The 18,338-nt window shown below is 39.6% G+C and overlaps 1 protein-coding gene across 1 annotated transcript in view; it reads right to left on the reverse strand.

The window, feature by feature from the left end:
• Window positions 1-11,126: 11,126 nt before the first annotated feature.
• Window positions 11,127-18,338, reverse strand: part of LRRC8C (leucine rich repeat containing 8 VRAC subunit C) — a 97,659-nt gene continuing 90,447 nt past the window's right edge. The window contains exon 3 of the mRNA XM_056123123.1: window positions 11,127-17,973. Within this exon, the coding sequence (XP_055979098.1) occupies window positions 15,697-17,973 (2,277 nt within the window). The 3' untranslated portion in view covers window positions 11,127-15,696. The remainder of the gene's footprint in view (window positions 17,974-18,338) is intronic.

The following is an 18,338-nucleotide window of genomic DNA, read 5'->3' on the forward strand; positions in this document are numbered from 1 at the left end:
AGAAGGACGGGAAGTCTGGGGGAGGGGGAGGCAGAACATGCAGAAAAGAGCAGGGAGAGCCTGAACTCTTCAGACTGGGAGCCTCTCAGTGGGCTCATCCAGATTCTCCGTTTCCAGAACAGAAGATTTCTGCAGAAAGCTATCCATGCTGAGTGCCAGGTCCCAAGGTCCCCAAAGGAGGGGTCTGGAATGCAGCATGGCAAAGAATGGGAAAAGGAAATTAAGTTTTGTGGGCAGGAAAACTCCACCTTTCCTTTGGGGACAGAAAAAGAGCAAGAGGTCAAAAGGGGACACTTGGCAGAGCTGAGTCACGTACATCACTTCTACCCTAACCCATATATCCCACATGATGCCAGTCAGCAGCAGTGGGGCTCAACCAGAGCTCAGGCAGGTACAGGACAGACACCTTCTTGTGAGAGATGAAGTCGGTGCATCTCCTCTGAGTACGCACAGTGTGACAAGGGCCTGAGGCAGAGGGAGTTTCATCCCTGAGAATGACAGAAGTCCATGTTAATTGAGTTTCCTAGATAATTTCTCAGGCTCTAAATGAGGCAGATTTCCTGCAATTAGCTGGACTATTTAAAAGGCACAGCAATAAAGCAAAGGAAGAAATTAGAGTGTGAAAGAAGAGGAAGGGGCGGGGACAAAAGAGAATGAGTCCACTGTGAGCTTTCCCTGAGGTCTTATATAAAGGCAAATACAAGTGAAAGCTGGTTGAGTCTCATTATCCAGGGCAAAGGGTGCTCTGGTCACTCTTGTCATTCTGTCCACTCTTGTCTTCCCTCTACTACCTTTGGTTTTCAAGACCAGATTGTGTTTTTTGGACAAAGATTTGAAAAAACAGGAAGGAAGGATCAATCAGATCCTGTAGGATCATTCATCCAGGTTTCAAAGGCAACTGGGAAGGGATTGACATTGCTTTGCCTTTACACTGCCTGAACGTAAGCATTTTGGACATGTGTGGCAATAGGAGGCTCCCTCATGTGACCTATGACACTTTCCAGCTTCAGCAATCCCCATTCTAAAGGCTTCATCTCTGCCTAAAGGGTCCCGATTCTTTCCTGCACCCAGGCCCTCCCATGACCAGATGGATCTTTGGGGCCTCTCCCCTCACTCCAAGTGTTTGCCCAAGATTCTACCATTTCTGCCAAGGGTTGACCTGCATCCAGCTTAAACTCAGGTTCACATCCTGAAATCTATCTCTTGGCAGCTGAGTCTAGCCACACCCTCATGTGTCTCATGTATCCGGTGAAGGTGCCCAGGTGAGAGTATGTAACACCCTATTAGTTGTTGGAACACATGGATGATAGTCACACTAGATTATGAATGGCTTAAATATAGGTACCAGTGCTATGGTGATAGCTCAAAGTGTTGGGGCACAAGCTTACATTCTTAAGGCCCTAAATTCAATCTCTGGCACCCCATGGCCTTCGGGGGACAGTTGGATATAGCTCCTGAGCACCCAGTACTTCTGGAAACGTATTCCACCCACACATACAGTGAAAACAAGGATCAGATTAATATTCATTTTGGCTCTTTCACCCCTTTGAAAAGTGTCTGGTCCTTGAAATATTCTCAGAAAATGTTCATTGTTTGAGAGAGACTATCTGTGGTACTGTATTTATACACAAGATCCTCCCTCATTTTGTTGCACAGAGATAAGTACTTCTCTGTGACTCTTCTGGGATGCTCTGTGTCCACGAGGATAAATCTCCATTTTACTGCCCTTAAGATAATGCCTAGTACATGCTAGTATAAATAAATGCTGTCTAGAAAAATGTGCAGTAGTGTAGCTACTTTTTAATCTCTAGTCCTTAGCCCAAAGTCATCATGATACCATGTTTCTGGAGTGTAAAGCACTGCTCCAGGCATGGTTCTATAACACCATTCATCATTTCAACAGCTCTCCAGTTGGGTCCCAGCCCCCATTGTACAGAGGAAGAAGAGCAAAGTGATTTGCTACAATGCACAATGCCTAGAAGGTGGCAGAATGAAATGTGATTTGTCCTGTGTATGGCATCACATATCCCTCTAAATTCATGAAGGCAGAGGGAGTTTTACCTTTAGCCCTCAACCCCTATATCTCTGGTTACCCATTTACATTTTATTTTATTGGTTTTGGGTTATGCTAATGGTTTACTCCTGGCTCTGCACTCAGGGTTTCCTCCTGGCAGAGATCAGTGTGGTGCCAGGGATCAAGCCTACATCAGCCCATGCAAGACTAGCACCTTACCTGCTATACTATTTCTCTGGGCCCCTATCTGCAATTTAACTTTAGAGAAAATGAAATTCACTCCTCTGAGTTTTATTATGAATTAACTTGGTTGTCATCACCCCTCCTCACCCCCCTTGCAAGTTTATTTTTATTTAGGCACCAGTGATTTACAATACTGTTCATAACAAAGTACCAGGAAAACACTGTTCCAACAGGACATCCATCACCAGAGTGTTAGTGTCCCTTCACCTTCTTGGCAAACATACCTGCGCTGGATAATCAGGTCAGGCCTAGATTGTGGCAGCTCTAAAAAGGCAGGCAATAGTCTCAGACTGAATTATGAAGCAACAGGAAGGATTTTGAGCAGAGTTGCAGTAAGATAAGCTACACTTTGGTAAACTAATCTAGCAATAGAAAAGACAGTAAGTGTGTGTGGGGGGGAGGGATGAGCAGACTGTCAAAGACTTGCAATTAAAGGAGAGATACTTAGAAGAACTTTGGTCTTAGACACGTGCGATTTGAGAAAGCAGGACAAGTGGAAATGTCCAGAAGACAGTTAAAGGGCAGAGACAGAAGGGAAGTGTTAGCCAGAAGCAGAGATATGCCTGTTGCTATGGGAAGCCTCCAAACATGTCTCTAAAAGTAAGTGAGATCAAGAGGGGAAAGGGGAAAGGACTGAGGGGACAGGGAGTTACAGGGATGGAGGATTAAACATGGAGATGGGGCATATTAAGAGGAGCAAGGAGGGGCATTTAGGAGAAGGCAACAGGAAGAGTCAGAGTGATCGGGAGGGATGATGGCTTTGTATGACTGGCTGGAGAAACAGTTTAGTAGCTGACAGCATGTTTCCCAGATAGGATGGAAGTGTGTTGAGAAAAACTTAGCTAAGCAGTCAGAGTGGGACATGGGAGGCAGTTAGCAGGAGACTTGGCAAGAAAAGAATATATCCCTGAGCAGGGTGAGGAATTTGATTGAGGATGTAGAACAGTGGGAAGATAAGAAGACTGCAGACAGGAAAGAAGGGAGATGAGGAATTGGGAGGATAGAGTGGCTGAATAGAGAGTGTAGTGGGGAATAGCTATTATATATAGGGTTGGTTAAAGAGGGCTTGCAGGAACCCTATGGACACGCTGTACTCTCCCCAAACCTTTAAAGATCCTAAAATGAACAGGAACCTGGCATGAATATAGGAAATCCAGTAACAGTAGTCTTGTCCCCAGAAACAGAGCAGAGAATGGTGAAGAGTGGAAAACATTCCAAAGGAACAGGTTTGGGGCCAGTGGCTGGAAAATATAAACACACCAGAAATTTGTGAAACCTTGGAGAGGTCGTTGAACTGGCAATAGATATAGGATGGGATATATAGTCAATTCCTTTTAAATCTGGAGAGATATTCAAACTCCAGCTGACATTTTTGCTACAACCTTAGGATGGAAGGCAGGCGATTAAATAGTTATTATTTCTGAACGAACTGGGCATATTAGTGACTTGAACATGAGCCTGGGTATCCCTCTGTGAGTGAGATGGAAGATTTAGTGGCTGGAGGGGGAACACAGGGCCTAAGACAGAATTTCACAGACGCCTTCATCCCAGTGGGACCAGGGCAGGCTGCCTAGCTGTGAGTCATGAGTTAACATCATCTGTTGGACAACTTCTCTGGGATTTTTCTGGTTCCTTTGCTCATGAGTAATTGTTTCCTAGAAAACTTTTTTTTCCTGCTAATATTTTTCTGGAGCGCAAAGGAGCAAGGAAGCAGAGCCTCACGGCCTGCTACCATGCTGCTGTCTGGTGTCTCTGTGATGGTTTGTAAGGCTAGGGGGTATGCAGGGATGCCAGGGAAGAATTCTAAACTGGATGCTATTCCAATTGAAGAGACATCTCAAGCCCCTTCACTTTTCTCCTGTCACTGATGAGGCTTCTCTTTTTTATTAAGGTGGAAGTTACAGAACAGGTGTGTGTGTGTGTGTGTGAGTGTGTGTGTGTGTGTGTGTGTGTGCACGCATACGCGCGCTCATGTGCGCATGACATTGGGAGATGCATGTCACTGTCACTGTCCTCCCGTTGTTCATCAATTTGCTTGAGCGGACCCAGTAATGTCTCCATTGTGAGATTTGTTGTTACTGTGTTTGGCATATTGAATACGTCACGGGGAGCTTGCCAGGCTTTTGCCAGGCGGGTGAGATACTCTTGGTAACTTGCCAGGCTCTCCTAGAGGGGCGGAGGAATTGAACTCTGGTCGGTAGGGTCAGCCTCGCCAAAGGAACGCCCTACTGCTGTGCTATCGCTCCAGCCATGCATATGATCATCTAATAGAATTTGTGACAGCACTTAACTTAAATCCTGTCAAAAGCTGATTATTTTAAAAGTAATTCAGTAAGGGGGAAATGGTGGCTTTCTTCCAATTATTTCCTGATGAAATTCCATCAGTTCTCCCAATTTGCTCTCCTCCCCCAAAGATATTAGAAACAAAGAAAAGAAGAAAATGACATCTGTATTAACTTACTGGTTTTCACAATAATATGCTCAAATATAATGTGAAATGTATGGTTTTTGCTTGGCTTCAGTTGACTCTTCCTTTTCTTTTTCTTTTTTTTTTTTGGTGGGGGAGGGTTTGGGCCACACCTGGCTGTTCTCAGGGACTACCTGTGGCTCAGTGGTGGGGGAATGATCAGGAGATCCTGGGTCTTCTGCATGCAAAGCATGTTTCCATCACTGAGCTCTCTTTCTGGCCAAGTTCTTATTTATGTTTGGCAGGGAACATTGGAGTTAGGGAGAGGTGTTTGAAGAGGTTGGAGTGGAGAATGTGATAATTCCTTTCCACAAATGTCACACACTATCTTCTGTTCCACATCTTCTTACAATATAATTCCAACAGGTGTCCCTTTTTCCCTCTGCTCTCGCTTGGAACAGATGACACTTATGGCTATCCAACTGCAGAGGATGACAGATGTGAGGGGTGTAGCTCTGGAGTCAGAGAGGATGCAACTTCCATTCCGTCTGCTGGAGGAGTTGCCTGGGGTCCTCCCTAAACTGTCACATCTCTCACAGCCCTGAAGCTATCAAAGGAGAAGTGGGAGAGAAGCCCCTCCTAAGAAATTCTTGGTTCCTACATCCCCCAATCTTAAGAATTAGGTGGAGAGGCCAGAGAGATAGTTCAAGTTAGGGTGGTATTATAGACTATATAAAATGAGAGTTTTTCAGGAGACTCATGCATACTTTGCAAGCAAGCACTGTGGCATGCATAGTTGAGGACCATACTATGGACACACACAGCAGGCACAGAAAATGGTAGAGGAAGCAGAGAGATGGAACACCAGGAAGGGCACTTACCTTATACACGACTGACCCAGATTTGAGTCCTGGCACCCCATATGATCTCCTGAGCTCCACCAGGAGTGGTAACCTGAGTGCAGAGCCACGAGTAAACCATGAGCACCCCGTATGTGGCACAAAAACAAAAAGGGGGGAAAAAGAGAAAATGGTAGAAAAGTTTCTCATCAGGGTGGTGTCTTGTACAATAAAGGGAAGAAACGGAAACTGTCGGTCCTGGAGGCATCACTGTGCAGTCTCCACTGACTAATATAGTCCAGCAGAAGTTTGTTTCGGTTCTGTCTTGGCTCAGTCAAAGCCATAATGAAGAGGCAGCTTATCCCAGAGAGGGGTTGACACACTCTATTTATCACTGGCCTCTGGTCTGTCTGTTCAAGCTTTCTTAGCCCCAGAGAGTTATTCTCTTTGATGGTAAGGAAAAGGGTCTCAAGGATGCAAAAAGTTTTTGTTATTTAGATGAGGTCCATGGTGAGACCTAATCCAATGTGACTGTGTTCTTATGAGAGGGAAAGTTGGGTGTTGAGGACATACTCAGAGAAAAGCACTCTGTGAAAACGAAGATGAAGATGAAGTTGAAGGCAGAGGCCATCTGCAAACCAAGGAATTGCCAAGATTTTCCCAAACAGGTCAAAGATTGCCACGAAACTCTTAAAACAAAGTACAGAGGCATGGAATAGTCTTCCTCATGGTCCCTAGAAGGAACACACCCTGCTGATGCCTTGACCTAGAACTGAAAAACTTTAAATTTTCTGGGTTAAGCCACCCAATATTTGATATTTTGTAATAGCAGGAAAACAAAAGATCCAGGAACTAGTGTTAACAGCGATGGTGGAACAATGGCTTATTCCAGCTCCAAAGCCTGCAGCTGATAGAGTTCAACCCCTTGTTCACTCAGCAATATTCTTTCCAGGTCCATCTCAGATGTCACCATGGGAAGCACTTCAGGGAAGAGAATCTTGTTTTCTGACCTTGCAGGGATTACCATTTTGTCCAAAGAGACATGCTAGGCCCTAAAATGACCTCACCAAAGTGAGAGGCAGCCTAAACAATAAGGCAGGTAGAAAGCTAAGAGAAATTCTAAGTCTTAAAACCCAAATCTTCAGAAATCTGAATACAAGCAGAGCCTGCATTAAATTTGGATTGACCGAGTTCATGCTAGAAGGAACTCTTCTAGCAATATATCTTTGTAGGTCCCATTCTGATAATTTTAAGAACATAGGAAAATAATGATTCCTTTATTGTAAGATTTATTTACAGAATCCTAGTTAAGTAATTTTTTCTCTATGTACATAGGAAAAAATACATGATTCCCCAAATTTTATAACCACTCATAATGCAATGTCTTCTTATAGTTTACTCTGATGTCATATGTTCCATTAAGAATGCCATTATCAGGGAGAAAGAGAGAGAGAGAGAGAGAGAGAGAGAGAGAGAGAGAGAGAGAGAGAGAGAGAACAGCAGATAGGGTATTTTCCTTGCATGCAGCCAACTCTGGTTCAGTCCTCAGCATCCCATCTGGCTCTCTGAGGCTTCCAGGAGTAATTCCTGAGTGCAGGGCCAGTAGTAAGTCCTGAGCACAGCCAAGTGTGATTCCAAATGAAAAACAAGACACAAATTTGAGAGACTGCCATTATCAGGACTCGAGAGATAGTATAGGGGTAAAGGCACTTGCCTCACATGTGATCAATCTAGGTTTAACCCCTGGCATTAAATAGTTACCCAAGCACTTCCAGGATGACCCCTGAGACCTACAGGTATGGCCTAAGCTTTCTACCTTCTGTCCCCCTTCCTCAACCAATGAAGAAAGTCATGATTAGTATTTACTACAAGGTTTGGGAGTCAACTTTTGGGCAAATATGATGCAGATTTTTGCATATCATAAATATAATAAGAACTTGAATTTTAAATAATTTAAAATAAGAATAAAGTGCCACTAGCATTTGCTGGGGTAGGGAGAGCTATCTGAAAGTAATACATCTAGCTTATTTGCTATACAGAAGATTTGAAAAAGCAGGAGTACTGGTCAATATAAATCAGGAGACTTTGTGTTAAGCAATTATACTTCCATTTCTTCCCCCCACAAGCCAAAACTTTATGTAATATAAAGCTTTATATTAAAGCTCCACCCATGGCCAGATATTAACTCTATGGCATTCTTTATATTTCCCATCTGAACCAATTCAGCTTTTTGAGAAGTTAGCTGGACTTGAAATATTTATGTAGCTAAATGTTAAGCTGAGTGGTTTTGATTGAAGCTGAATATCCAGTTTTCAATAGCATAAGCATGAACTCATTTTTAAAAACTTCCTCACCAACACCATCTATCAACATCCTGCCTTTGTTTGTGGGCACACAGAACTAAGTCTGTGGACATGTGGACATTGTTAAGGTTCAGAATAAAGTACCAAGAATGGTGAGTCATGCCACCAGACAGCACCTGGGAGAGTTGAGGGAAAACATCATGAATAACTCTCCCCCAGCAATGTCTTCCTTACTGTTTTAACAGATGTTAGAATGATCTTTTTAAATGTTCTTAGTATTGTTGTACAAGGTCTTTCAGGTTTTTGTTGAGATTAACAACACCATAACATATTCATAAAGCAATTTAAACCACTAATAGAATTCATACATAGAATTAAGTAGGCACAAATGGAACTCATCGACTCAGAAACTCATGCGTAATGATTCTTGAAAGTTATATCATCATGTTTTAACATTGATTTTCATTGTTCTTGGGTTAAAACAACCTAAGGTAGCAAAAACTAAGACCATTAGAATGTGCTTTTGTTTGAGGGTCACACATGGCATTGCGCAGGACTGACTCCTGGTTCTCTGCTCAGGTATCGCTCCCGGTAGGCTCTGGGTACATTACGTGGTACTGGGGAGTGCCCTACCCTCTCTATTATCTCTCTGGCCCCAACTGATTACTAAAATAATTCCAGTATATATAAAATTATAATAGAACCTTACACAATTTTGTAATTCAAATTGAATAAATGCTGGAATTATTTTCTAGATAAAAACTATTGCCAGGAAGTATTTTTCTTGGAAGAACTGCAGAGCTATAAAATGCAAAATTCCATATCTCTTTTACATATTTTTCCCCAACACCTATGCCACCTGGATTTTCAAACAAGAATATTTAACTGAACATTTTTCAGTGATCTAAATATAACTTTGATTGAAATAAAATCAATTCCTTAAAGTCATGGAAAAAAAACAGCACAGTGGAGGTAAATTTTCCATTTTTTCTGAGTCAGCCATGGAGAGAAGAAACTCTTCTCTTTCAAGCTGTAAAGTCCCTGCAGAAAAGTAAAGTCCAGCTGTAGAAATAAGCTGAGCAAAGTGATAGACAAGGCCTAAAGTTCACCTAAAATTGGGACTGTAACTCAACAGAAAACTTGAATGTGTGAAGTCCCGGGTTCAATTCCTGGCATCGGAAATAAAATTAAGGTAAAGGCCCTCCCTTTGTTCATTGATTTGCTCGAGCGGGCCCAGTAACGTCTCCATTGGAGACTTTGTTGTTACTGTGTTTGGCATATCAATACGTCACGGAGAGCTTGCCAGGCTCTGCCGTGCGGGCGAGATACTCTCGGTAGCTTGCTGGGCTCTCCGAGAGGGGCGGAGGAATCAAACTCGGGTTGGCCATGTTGGCTGCGTGCAAGGCAAACGCCCTACCGCTGTGCTATCGCTCCAGCCCGGAAATAAAATTAATAACCAAAAATCTTATCATGAATTGTGATCTCTTGATTTGCATTCCCTTAAACCTAGAATGGGTCTTGCTTCAGAGATAATGATCTCAACTTGAAAACTTGCTGTTAAGAACTGCCATAAGCCAGGTGAAGACAGATGATTTGGCTTTAATGCATTTTTTTCTCTATTGACAATTGCCATCCTATTCCAACTGCACAGAAATTGGAACCTGTTCCATTGAAGAATGGAATGCTGCTAACTGTTTTGTTTTTACTTCCAAGCAGCCCTAACTTAAACACGGAAAAAGTAGTTTTTTTCCTCTCTTCCATACAGTAAAACTATTTCAGTTAGCAAACTTAAAAAATATTTAAAAAAAAAAGAATACCCATCTTGTGCTTCTTCCCAGATATCATAACCAGAGAATCCCTGAATCAAAATGACCAGGAAGGTCAGCCAATTGGTAATACCTTTGCCCAATGCTGTTTCCTATCATGTCAACTATTTTCTGAAAATACTCTACCGGTGATGTTAAACATGTTATTTGACCTTCACTTTGCTCAAATATTAAATATGAAACCTAAAATATAACAAACATTCAAAGATGTACACATGCTTCTCACTTTTCCCCACCTTATTGCTTTAGGATGATATTCATACTTAATATTCAGAAATCCTGAGGCGTTGTGCTTTGAAAGACCCCTCCTGAGTCTGAGATTGACTTTGGTGACTTCTCTCTTCATAAATTCCACACTAAACTAAAATGTTTTCTGTCTCATCAGCCAACAATAATAGATAACTGAATTTACTTCTCTTCTGTGTTGGCCTCCATTTTCTACATAAATAAAAGGACCAGAGTTGAGAGAGTGCCAGGTAGTCACAGGCAGTCTGTTCCTTAGGTGCAAATTGCACTGAAGTTACCAATTCTAACTATAGCATCTCATCCTTTGTCTCAAAAGTCTTAACATTTCTTAAGTTTGTATACAGTCCCTTATAGTTTCTGATATATTCACAAAGTCTCTCAACTTAATTCTTCATCATCTCAACAATAAATAATAATAAACAAACCTCATCCAAATGTTTATCAATTGGTAATTAGTTTAAGAGAAAAAGAGTCCTAAATGACTACAGAAAGATATACAAAGTGAAAATTTAAAGATGCTTTGAAAGTTACCAATCATAATTTTTACACAGACAGGAGGATTTTCCTCTCTCTCTCTTTCTCTCTCTCTCTCTCTCTCTCTCTCTCTCTCTCTTCTTGACAGTGCTCAGGGCTTTCTCCTGGCTCTTTGCTCAAGGGACCCAATGCAGTGTTGGGGACTGAACCCAGTCTGCCATGTGCAAGGTTAAACACTATCTGCTGAACTTTCTCTGAGCCAGAAAGTTTTCTTGTAAAGAGTATCTCTGAGCCTGTAGTATTATGGAGTTACCAAGAAGTGGCCTGTTGACAGTGCAGAAACATAGAGATTCTTTTTAAATAAACACTATAACCACCATATACGTTAACTGAAAGCTGGGTACACAGCAATTGTACAGTTCATCTGGCAACAGCTCAAAAATTACAATCCTGATTACATATTAAAGGCACTAATTATCCAAATGAAACTCTAGGGGCATCTTAGGTAGATGCAGTACAGTAAATAAAGGAAGGAAATGATTAGCCACAATTGCAGAAACCAGCTCAACACAGTGAAAGAAGACACAGCCACAGCCTGTTTCCTGCAAGGTATAGGAAAGCAACACTTAGTGCAAAACACAAGAGACAAGCAAAAGATAAGTGTGATTTCTACAGAAGACAAAATGACACACCTCAATTTTAAATTACAAAAAAAGGACTTTATTCACGTTATTTTCTGATCCTATATACTACATAGCCAAGTAACATCAAGACATCTTGAATTTGCACGATGTCAAATAAACATTCAAGCATTTTCTTGACAGCCAGGAGGGATTTTAGCCAGTATTTGACACAGTTGGAACACGCAGTGTGAAAGAAAACAATGGCAGAAAGAAAACTGAAGGAGCACACAAGGCATTAAGTTTCAACACCAATTAAAAAATTCATTAAAAACGTAAAGTCAGATGGGAGAAAGAATGGTCTTCAGGAGAAAGTAAATTTTATACACTAAAAAACATGGAAACTGTAATTTAACATGACAAAATAAGTTGTCCCAATCGATATAGCTTTTTTTCAGGTCTTTTGATTAAAAAAATACTTTGGGGTGGAAAGAAACCTTCTTCCCCAATGAACCCTTTATTAGTGAATGACTCCAGGAAGATTGAGTAAGCGGGTACCTGGTTTGAAAGGCTGGTATGAAATTGTAATTGATATAGCCTTTTTTCAGGTCTTTTGATTAAAAAAATTCTTTGGGGTGGAAAGAAACCTTCTTCCCCAATGAACCCTTTATTAGTGAATGACTCCAGGAAGATTGAGTAAGCGGGTACCTTGTTTGAAAGGCTGGTATGAAATTGTATTAGCGGCACGTCAACTGAAGCCTAATTGAAAAATGAACGAGAGGTTTGGTGGAGACCATTAATGATTTCTTAACCTATTTTATCTTTCTTATTTTTATTTTGAGAGCCATACCCAGCAGTGCTCAATGATCACTTCTAGCAGTGCTCAGGGGACTCTATATGGTGCTGGGGACCAAACCAGGGTCAGCAGTGTGCAAGGCAAGTGCCTTAACCTTTACACTATCTCTCTAAATCTCTTACAAGATTTTTAGAGATAAAACAGACAAGAAAATCTTATAGGCCTTTGAGGTATTTCTCTTGCTAACACTGGACTGTTTTGCTGATTTGTTCTTCTAAGTCAGTATGGAACCCTTCCCTGAGTTTCTGAGATCCTACCAAAAATGTGAACTGTTTGAATAGTATCACATTCAGGATAAACAGAGAATGTTAATTGAGTCTTAATTTAGTTCTAACAGAACATAAGTTGAAATATAAATTGCAACTTATTTTATCTATTCACTACTAAATACTCTCATGGTTTAAAAAAGGTGGATTATGAAGGCTCATGATTTAAATATATAATTATCATAAGTATTTGGTATAAAATTAGATAAATAAGTGAAATAAACCAAAGGATGGAGTTTTCTTATAGTAGTAACAACAGTAACATCATTAACACTCCCCATGGGGTAGACTAACAAGAAATATAAGGATTTTTTTCTTTTTCTAAATGCCATAATTCCTAAGAAGCATATTGCCAAGTACTTGGGCTTTTCTTCAACTCCAGGAAGACTTGAGGTTATGTAAGGCCCTCTGGACAAAGATGGCTTGAAGTTGGTCAGGAGGCACCTGTAAATGAACAAATACCCATAGCTGGGAATAGTTTCTAAATCCTTCTAAAAAGGAGCCCCTACTTTACAGGACAGTCTTCTAATTGTTAGAACTAATTACATTGTAAATGGAATGGCTAGGGGGAAAGATGAGTGAGCAACAAGAAAATTTTATGACTGTAACAGATTTCACTGTACCAAAAATCTTCATGTTAAAAGTGTTAAAAACAAAACAAAAAACTAACCAAAAAGAAAAGTTTTCTAAGTTGTGGTCTTTGTAGGTAAGATTCATTCAGATATACTTACAGTCTCTGTGTCAAACAAACTATCACCATTCGAGGGATTGTTTTACATGAAACCATTTTAAATGATCAAAAAGCTTATCTGCTATGGGTTTCAAGCAGTCATTAGAGTTTTGACTATATATAATGATTTTATATTTACATAAGCAGTTTCTTATGAATCCTACAGAGGTTGAAGAAAGAACTAGTTGTTCCCTTTTAGCAAGAGCACTTGTACATATGGAAAAGGATTAGGTATATCTCATTCTATTCTCAGTTAAAGAATTTTTTAAAAAGTCAGCAGTTCATTTACCTGAGTTTCCCATTGAAAGGCTAAGTAGTAATTGCTTTTTTTATTTTCAATACCAGGGAAAGAACCCCTGGACCTCACACATGCAAGGCAGGTGCTCTACCAATGAAATATATCCCTGGCCCAATAATTGAATACCCATTACTTAAGAATTGAACAACAAATGTAATATTAAAAAGGGCCAGAGTCAGAAAATTTAGACTCTAGTTAAAGTTTGAGACTTTTATATTTTTATAAAATAGAATAGAAACTTCTATGAATTTTCCTTCTGAGTTAAAATATAAGATTGTGTGACTACATAGATTTACTGGATGTTGTTTAGAAGGGCCATTAGGAGTCAGTCTGAAAAAATCATTAAGAAAGCCAATAAAATTTGATTGAGTTTGGAGAAAATTGTCACAGTGGTAAAAAGTATTAATGACTTACTTCATTTATGAATTTAAATGAGATTAAGAGTTAACATCAAATAAATATTTTAGCATAAATGACTTTCAATCTGATTTCTAACCCTTTAAAAGGATGACATAAAAAAATTGTACAATTTATCCAAAAAAGCAGTGCACCCAGTGTTTTGCTAGTAGTTGCCTAAGTTTACCTTTCAATAGGGTATTTTTGTTATGATTAGTCATGTACAATCAGGATTTTTATTTATATAAAGAAAGGATTGCTTCTACATACAACACATTGTCATAATCAGGATCCTGATAATATTTTGGAACTGAATATTTTATCTTATAGGTAATTCATTATTTTAAACATATTATTTCCATAGCAGGTGGTAATAAATTAGTTATACAAAATCACCGCTCTAATACTTTAACATAGAACAAAAAGGTGAAGCACTTTGATCTAAAAATGATTAAATTCTTAAAGAAGTGAAAAGCTTTGTTTTCCTAAATCCTTTACCCCAGGATGTGTCATAACATTTAAAACATGAGTGAGGTAAATTTATTGGGTGAGGGTTCCTAGAGTTACTTTCTATATAAAACTCAAAGTAGCATAGAGCACATTTTCCAGGATAAGGAACAAAATTTAAAAGCAGCATTTTGAAATCCCCTTTCTACCATTAAGGTCTAAAATGTTCTCACATCAGACTAGGGCTTGGAAAATAGTCCATGTGAATCTGGTACATATGACAAAATTCCCATGATCAGTAGTATAGGTTCTGGATTAAGGGCACAAATAGTGTTTTCATTTTCCTGTTCTACACACAAATTATCAGTCAGTGAAAGATTTCGCCCAAGACCTACACCACACTGAGTTTTTTAAGCACAAAGATAAGTAAAAGGTCTCTTGATCATCAAGCAGTAAGGACTGATAAGTGACATGAACTTAGCAATTAATTCACACTTCAAAAAAAGCAACACAAATACTTTAGATGAGATACTTATTTTAAGTCAAAGAGTACCTGTGCTTGTACTACTAACATTTGTAGCTAGGTAGTCTTGAGGGAAATGGAGAATTATATACTCACATATATTTATAAATAAGTGAATTATTTTGTACAACAGGCAGAATTTGAATAATTAGCACTGCCACATTATCCAGAGGAAAGGAGAAGGGCTGACCAAGTGACTGGCTCTTTAACAGAACACTTTAGTAGTGAAATTTTTCCATCTGATGCACTTGCATATAAGGATATCAAAGATGATTAAATTACTAAAAAACACAGGCTTCCAATTCTATGATTTAAAATTTAATTATCAATGTAAATTAAAACAAATCTAGCTTCTCTAAGGTTTTTCGCCAGTCATACACAACAATATTGAGATTAAGGGTGGGGAGAGCCTTTGTATTTATTTTCAGAATGTTTTTAAAGGTTGGTAAAATCACACATGGGCCAAATTAGAAATGATGAGCTTAAGCATACTAACCATGGAAGATTATTTTCTTCACGCACTTACAAAATTCTTGCCTACGGATAATTTTAACTGTCAGATATATGAAATAACATGGTGGGGGAGAATTTTAAAAATGAAAGTCTGTAACAATGCACTTATGTGAATTTATACTCCACAGAAGAGTTTTTTTTTTTTTTTTGTAGAATGAAGGATTTGGCTGATGGAGAAGGCAGCTGGTATTAAAATAACTAGCACACATTCCTTGGTACACACATAATGAAAACAAAAATAAGGACACTGTACAGGTGTAAACAGGCTAAAAATGACCTTGGCAAAACATCTTCATCTATTTAAAAAAGACCAAAAAGCATGCAACTTAAAATTCCCTCCTTTTCATAAAAACTGAAAAAAAAAAAAAAAACAACACCCCAAACTAAACAACCCAAAATAACAAACCAACCATAACAAAACAAAACACAGATGGAACCACCTGTTTCTGTCAGTAGAAAACAATTACAGATACTTGAGGTTCCAGCACAAATTAAACTTAAAAATATTAATATTGAAAAAATACAAATAAATTTTTATTAAAAATACAGACTCCTTACTCAACCTTGTGTACATATAGTTTCATGTGAAAAAGGAAAATAAAATAAAATAAAATAGGAAAGGCATAAGGACTACCTAATTATGTATACTGTATTTGGTAGAAGCATGTTTCAGTCAGATTTTTGATAAAAATAAGTTATTCTGCTTTCATTTGCTCCCGGATGTCAGAAGGCAGAGTTTCAAAGAGAGCATCTTCTACAACTAAGCATGCTCGCTTCAGGGCTCGACAGTCACCCAGTTCAGGAGGGAGGATTTCAAAGTGATTGCCTTTGACATCTAAGTAGGAAAGAAAGAGTAAATTTCCAATTTTCGGAGAGAGTATGGATAGGTTGTTCTTCCCAATCTTTAAAGTCTTAAGTTTCTTGCAGAAGTAGAGTTCATCGGGAAGACTCTCCACTTTGTTACATGTGATGGAGAAATACTGTAAACTCTGCAGCACTCCGACCTCTGGGGGGATGAAGCGAATGTCGTTGTAGGATAAGTCCAGGTATCGGATTTTGTTGCATAGGAAGAGGTGGGAAGGCAGCACCTCTATTTTATTGTGACTGAAGGACAGGCGCTCTAGGCTGGTGAGCTTCTTTATATGTTCTGGGATGTAGGTGATACTGTTATGCCACAGTTTTAGCACAGTCAGCTTTCTCAAGTGCTGGAAGCTAACAATCTCTTCTATGGATTTCAGATTATTTTCTTTGAGGTCCAGTTCCTGCAGGCTGAGCAGGCTGAATACAGCATGAGGGATGCGCTCCAGATCGCAGTGGACCAGCTCCAGTTCTGTCAGGTTGGTCAACTTCTTTAAATTGTTGAGCATCACCAGCTTGGTGCCATCATTATGGATACACATTTTTTGAAGATGGCTAGAAACGTCCACTACAGCCTGGGGAATTTTGGAAACATTGCTCTTGATAGAGAGAATTTTAAGGCTTTTGAGATCCCGCAGAGATTCCAGGGTGACATTTTTTGAAATATCGTGACTTAGAGAGCCGGCCAAGTAGAGCTCTTCGAGATTCCGAAGTCCGTACATCCAGGGGGGCAGCTCCCTCATATCATCAAACTTGACACTCAAGACCTTGAGGTTTTCCTTCAGGAAAGAGAGTGCTGAGCTATGGATTTTGACTGAGCACTGATGCAGAGAGAGTTCTTGGAGATTCTCTAGCTGTGCAATGGTGGCTGGGATCATTACGTTCTTGATAATTTCAAGTTTTAGCGATTGCAACTCTGTGATTTCAAAAACTGTATCTGGAAGGCCAGAGAGCATGATGAGAGGCAATTCCAGTCGGTTGTGGACATTCATCTGTAGCTTCTGCCTCAGTTTATCAGGAGTCCATTCATTGTTTAAATTTAGTTGCTTCAACTTATTTTCACTCACTTCAGAAAGGAACACTGCGAATCTCTTGGAATACAGAGGGTCATACTGATCTATCATATGAAGCATAAAGGCAAAGTCATTCTTCACATCTGGAATGTCATCAATTCCAGTCTCTTGCCGAACATACTCAAAAGAATATTCCTTTAGAGAACGGTAGAACAACCAATATAGGGTATAAAGGCAAGTCAGTCCATAGATACTTACAAAGCACAGATAGCAAAAGGAGAGTTTTGAGAATAAGTGTGCCATCGTGTGGTTGCAAGAAAAGTTCTTATATCCAGTCATATCCTGAATGTCTACATTGCAGTCCACAGTAAATTGGACTTTGGAAACCAGGGCACTATTATATGCAATGATGATTAGGAATTTTATTACCTTAAGTACAGTCTGACGAACATACATCGCATAGAGTATATCACCTTCCTCTACATGCATCCTGAACTTCTTCACCTTCTCAAATAAGGCCTTTGCTTGTTCACCTTCCTTCTTATCCAGAGCCCCTGCAGTAGATTTGTCCACAACAAACTTCTCAGGAATTGACTTCAAAGACTGAGAGTTGACCAGGCTGCCTTCTGGACAAGTCTGAACTGTGTTGGACCTGCTCACGTTGTTCTTTCTGTTATCCTTTTCCTCTGAGTCTTCCCCAGACACTTCAGATAAAGCCCTTGTGGTCCAGGGAGAGTCAAAGCACTTGCCCAAGATTGAGATAAAATGTTCTATTTTGGAGCTGGAGCCTGGGAATTTGAACCAAAAGTTGCTGCACAGCATGAAGACCAGGGTATGGATGAGGACAAGATAAGGGAAGTACTTGGCATACCAGTGGAGGGCTCGTTCATAACACATCTGGTTTATAAAACTGTACTGCTGAAGGTCCAAATCTGTCTTTAGTCCTTTCATTTCTACAGTGACAGGGTTAGTAGGAGATGGTTTTGTTGGAGGCAGGGGGGTTGTCGTGCTGGCAATTGCTTGAGAGATATTGGAAACGGAAGAGTGGTTCTGAGAAGGCTGAACTCTTTTTGGAAGGCAGATTATCTTGTCTTGCATGACCTGAAACACAGAAATAATATTTTCAAATTATATTACTCAAAGAGCTTTCATAATATCATTAGTGAGAAGAAAACAGCAATAACATCCAATAAATGTCCATTTCCTTTGCCTGGAGAATACAATGTTTAATTCCAGCACCAAGATTTCATTCTTAGCCCACATGTTGGGAAAATGAAGTATCTTTGTTTATCATGTCTAACTTCACATAAAACTTAGTTTTATTAGGACATAGAACAATTCGCAACAAAATAAATATTCTAAAAACATTGGTATACTATAAAAGATTACATTTCTCCTTTCACTGGAGCCTGGGAGAATCAGTCCCTGGGAAGCACATCACTTTAGCACAGACTCAATTTGGATTT

Source organism: Sorex fumeus, unplaced genomic scaffold, assembly GCF_029834395.1.
Source record: "Sorex fumeus unplaced genomic scaffold, SorFum_2.1 ptg000047l, whole genome shotgun sequence".
NCBI lineage: Eukaryota > Metazoa > Chordata > Mammalia > Eulipotyphla > Soricidae > Sorex > Sorex fumeus.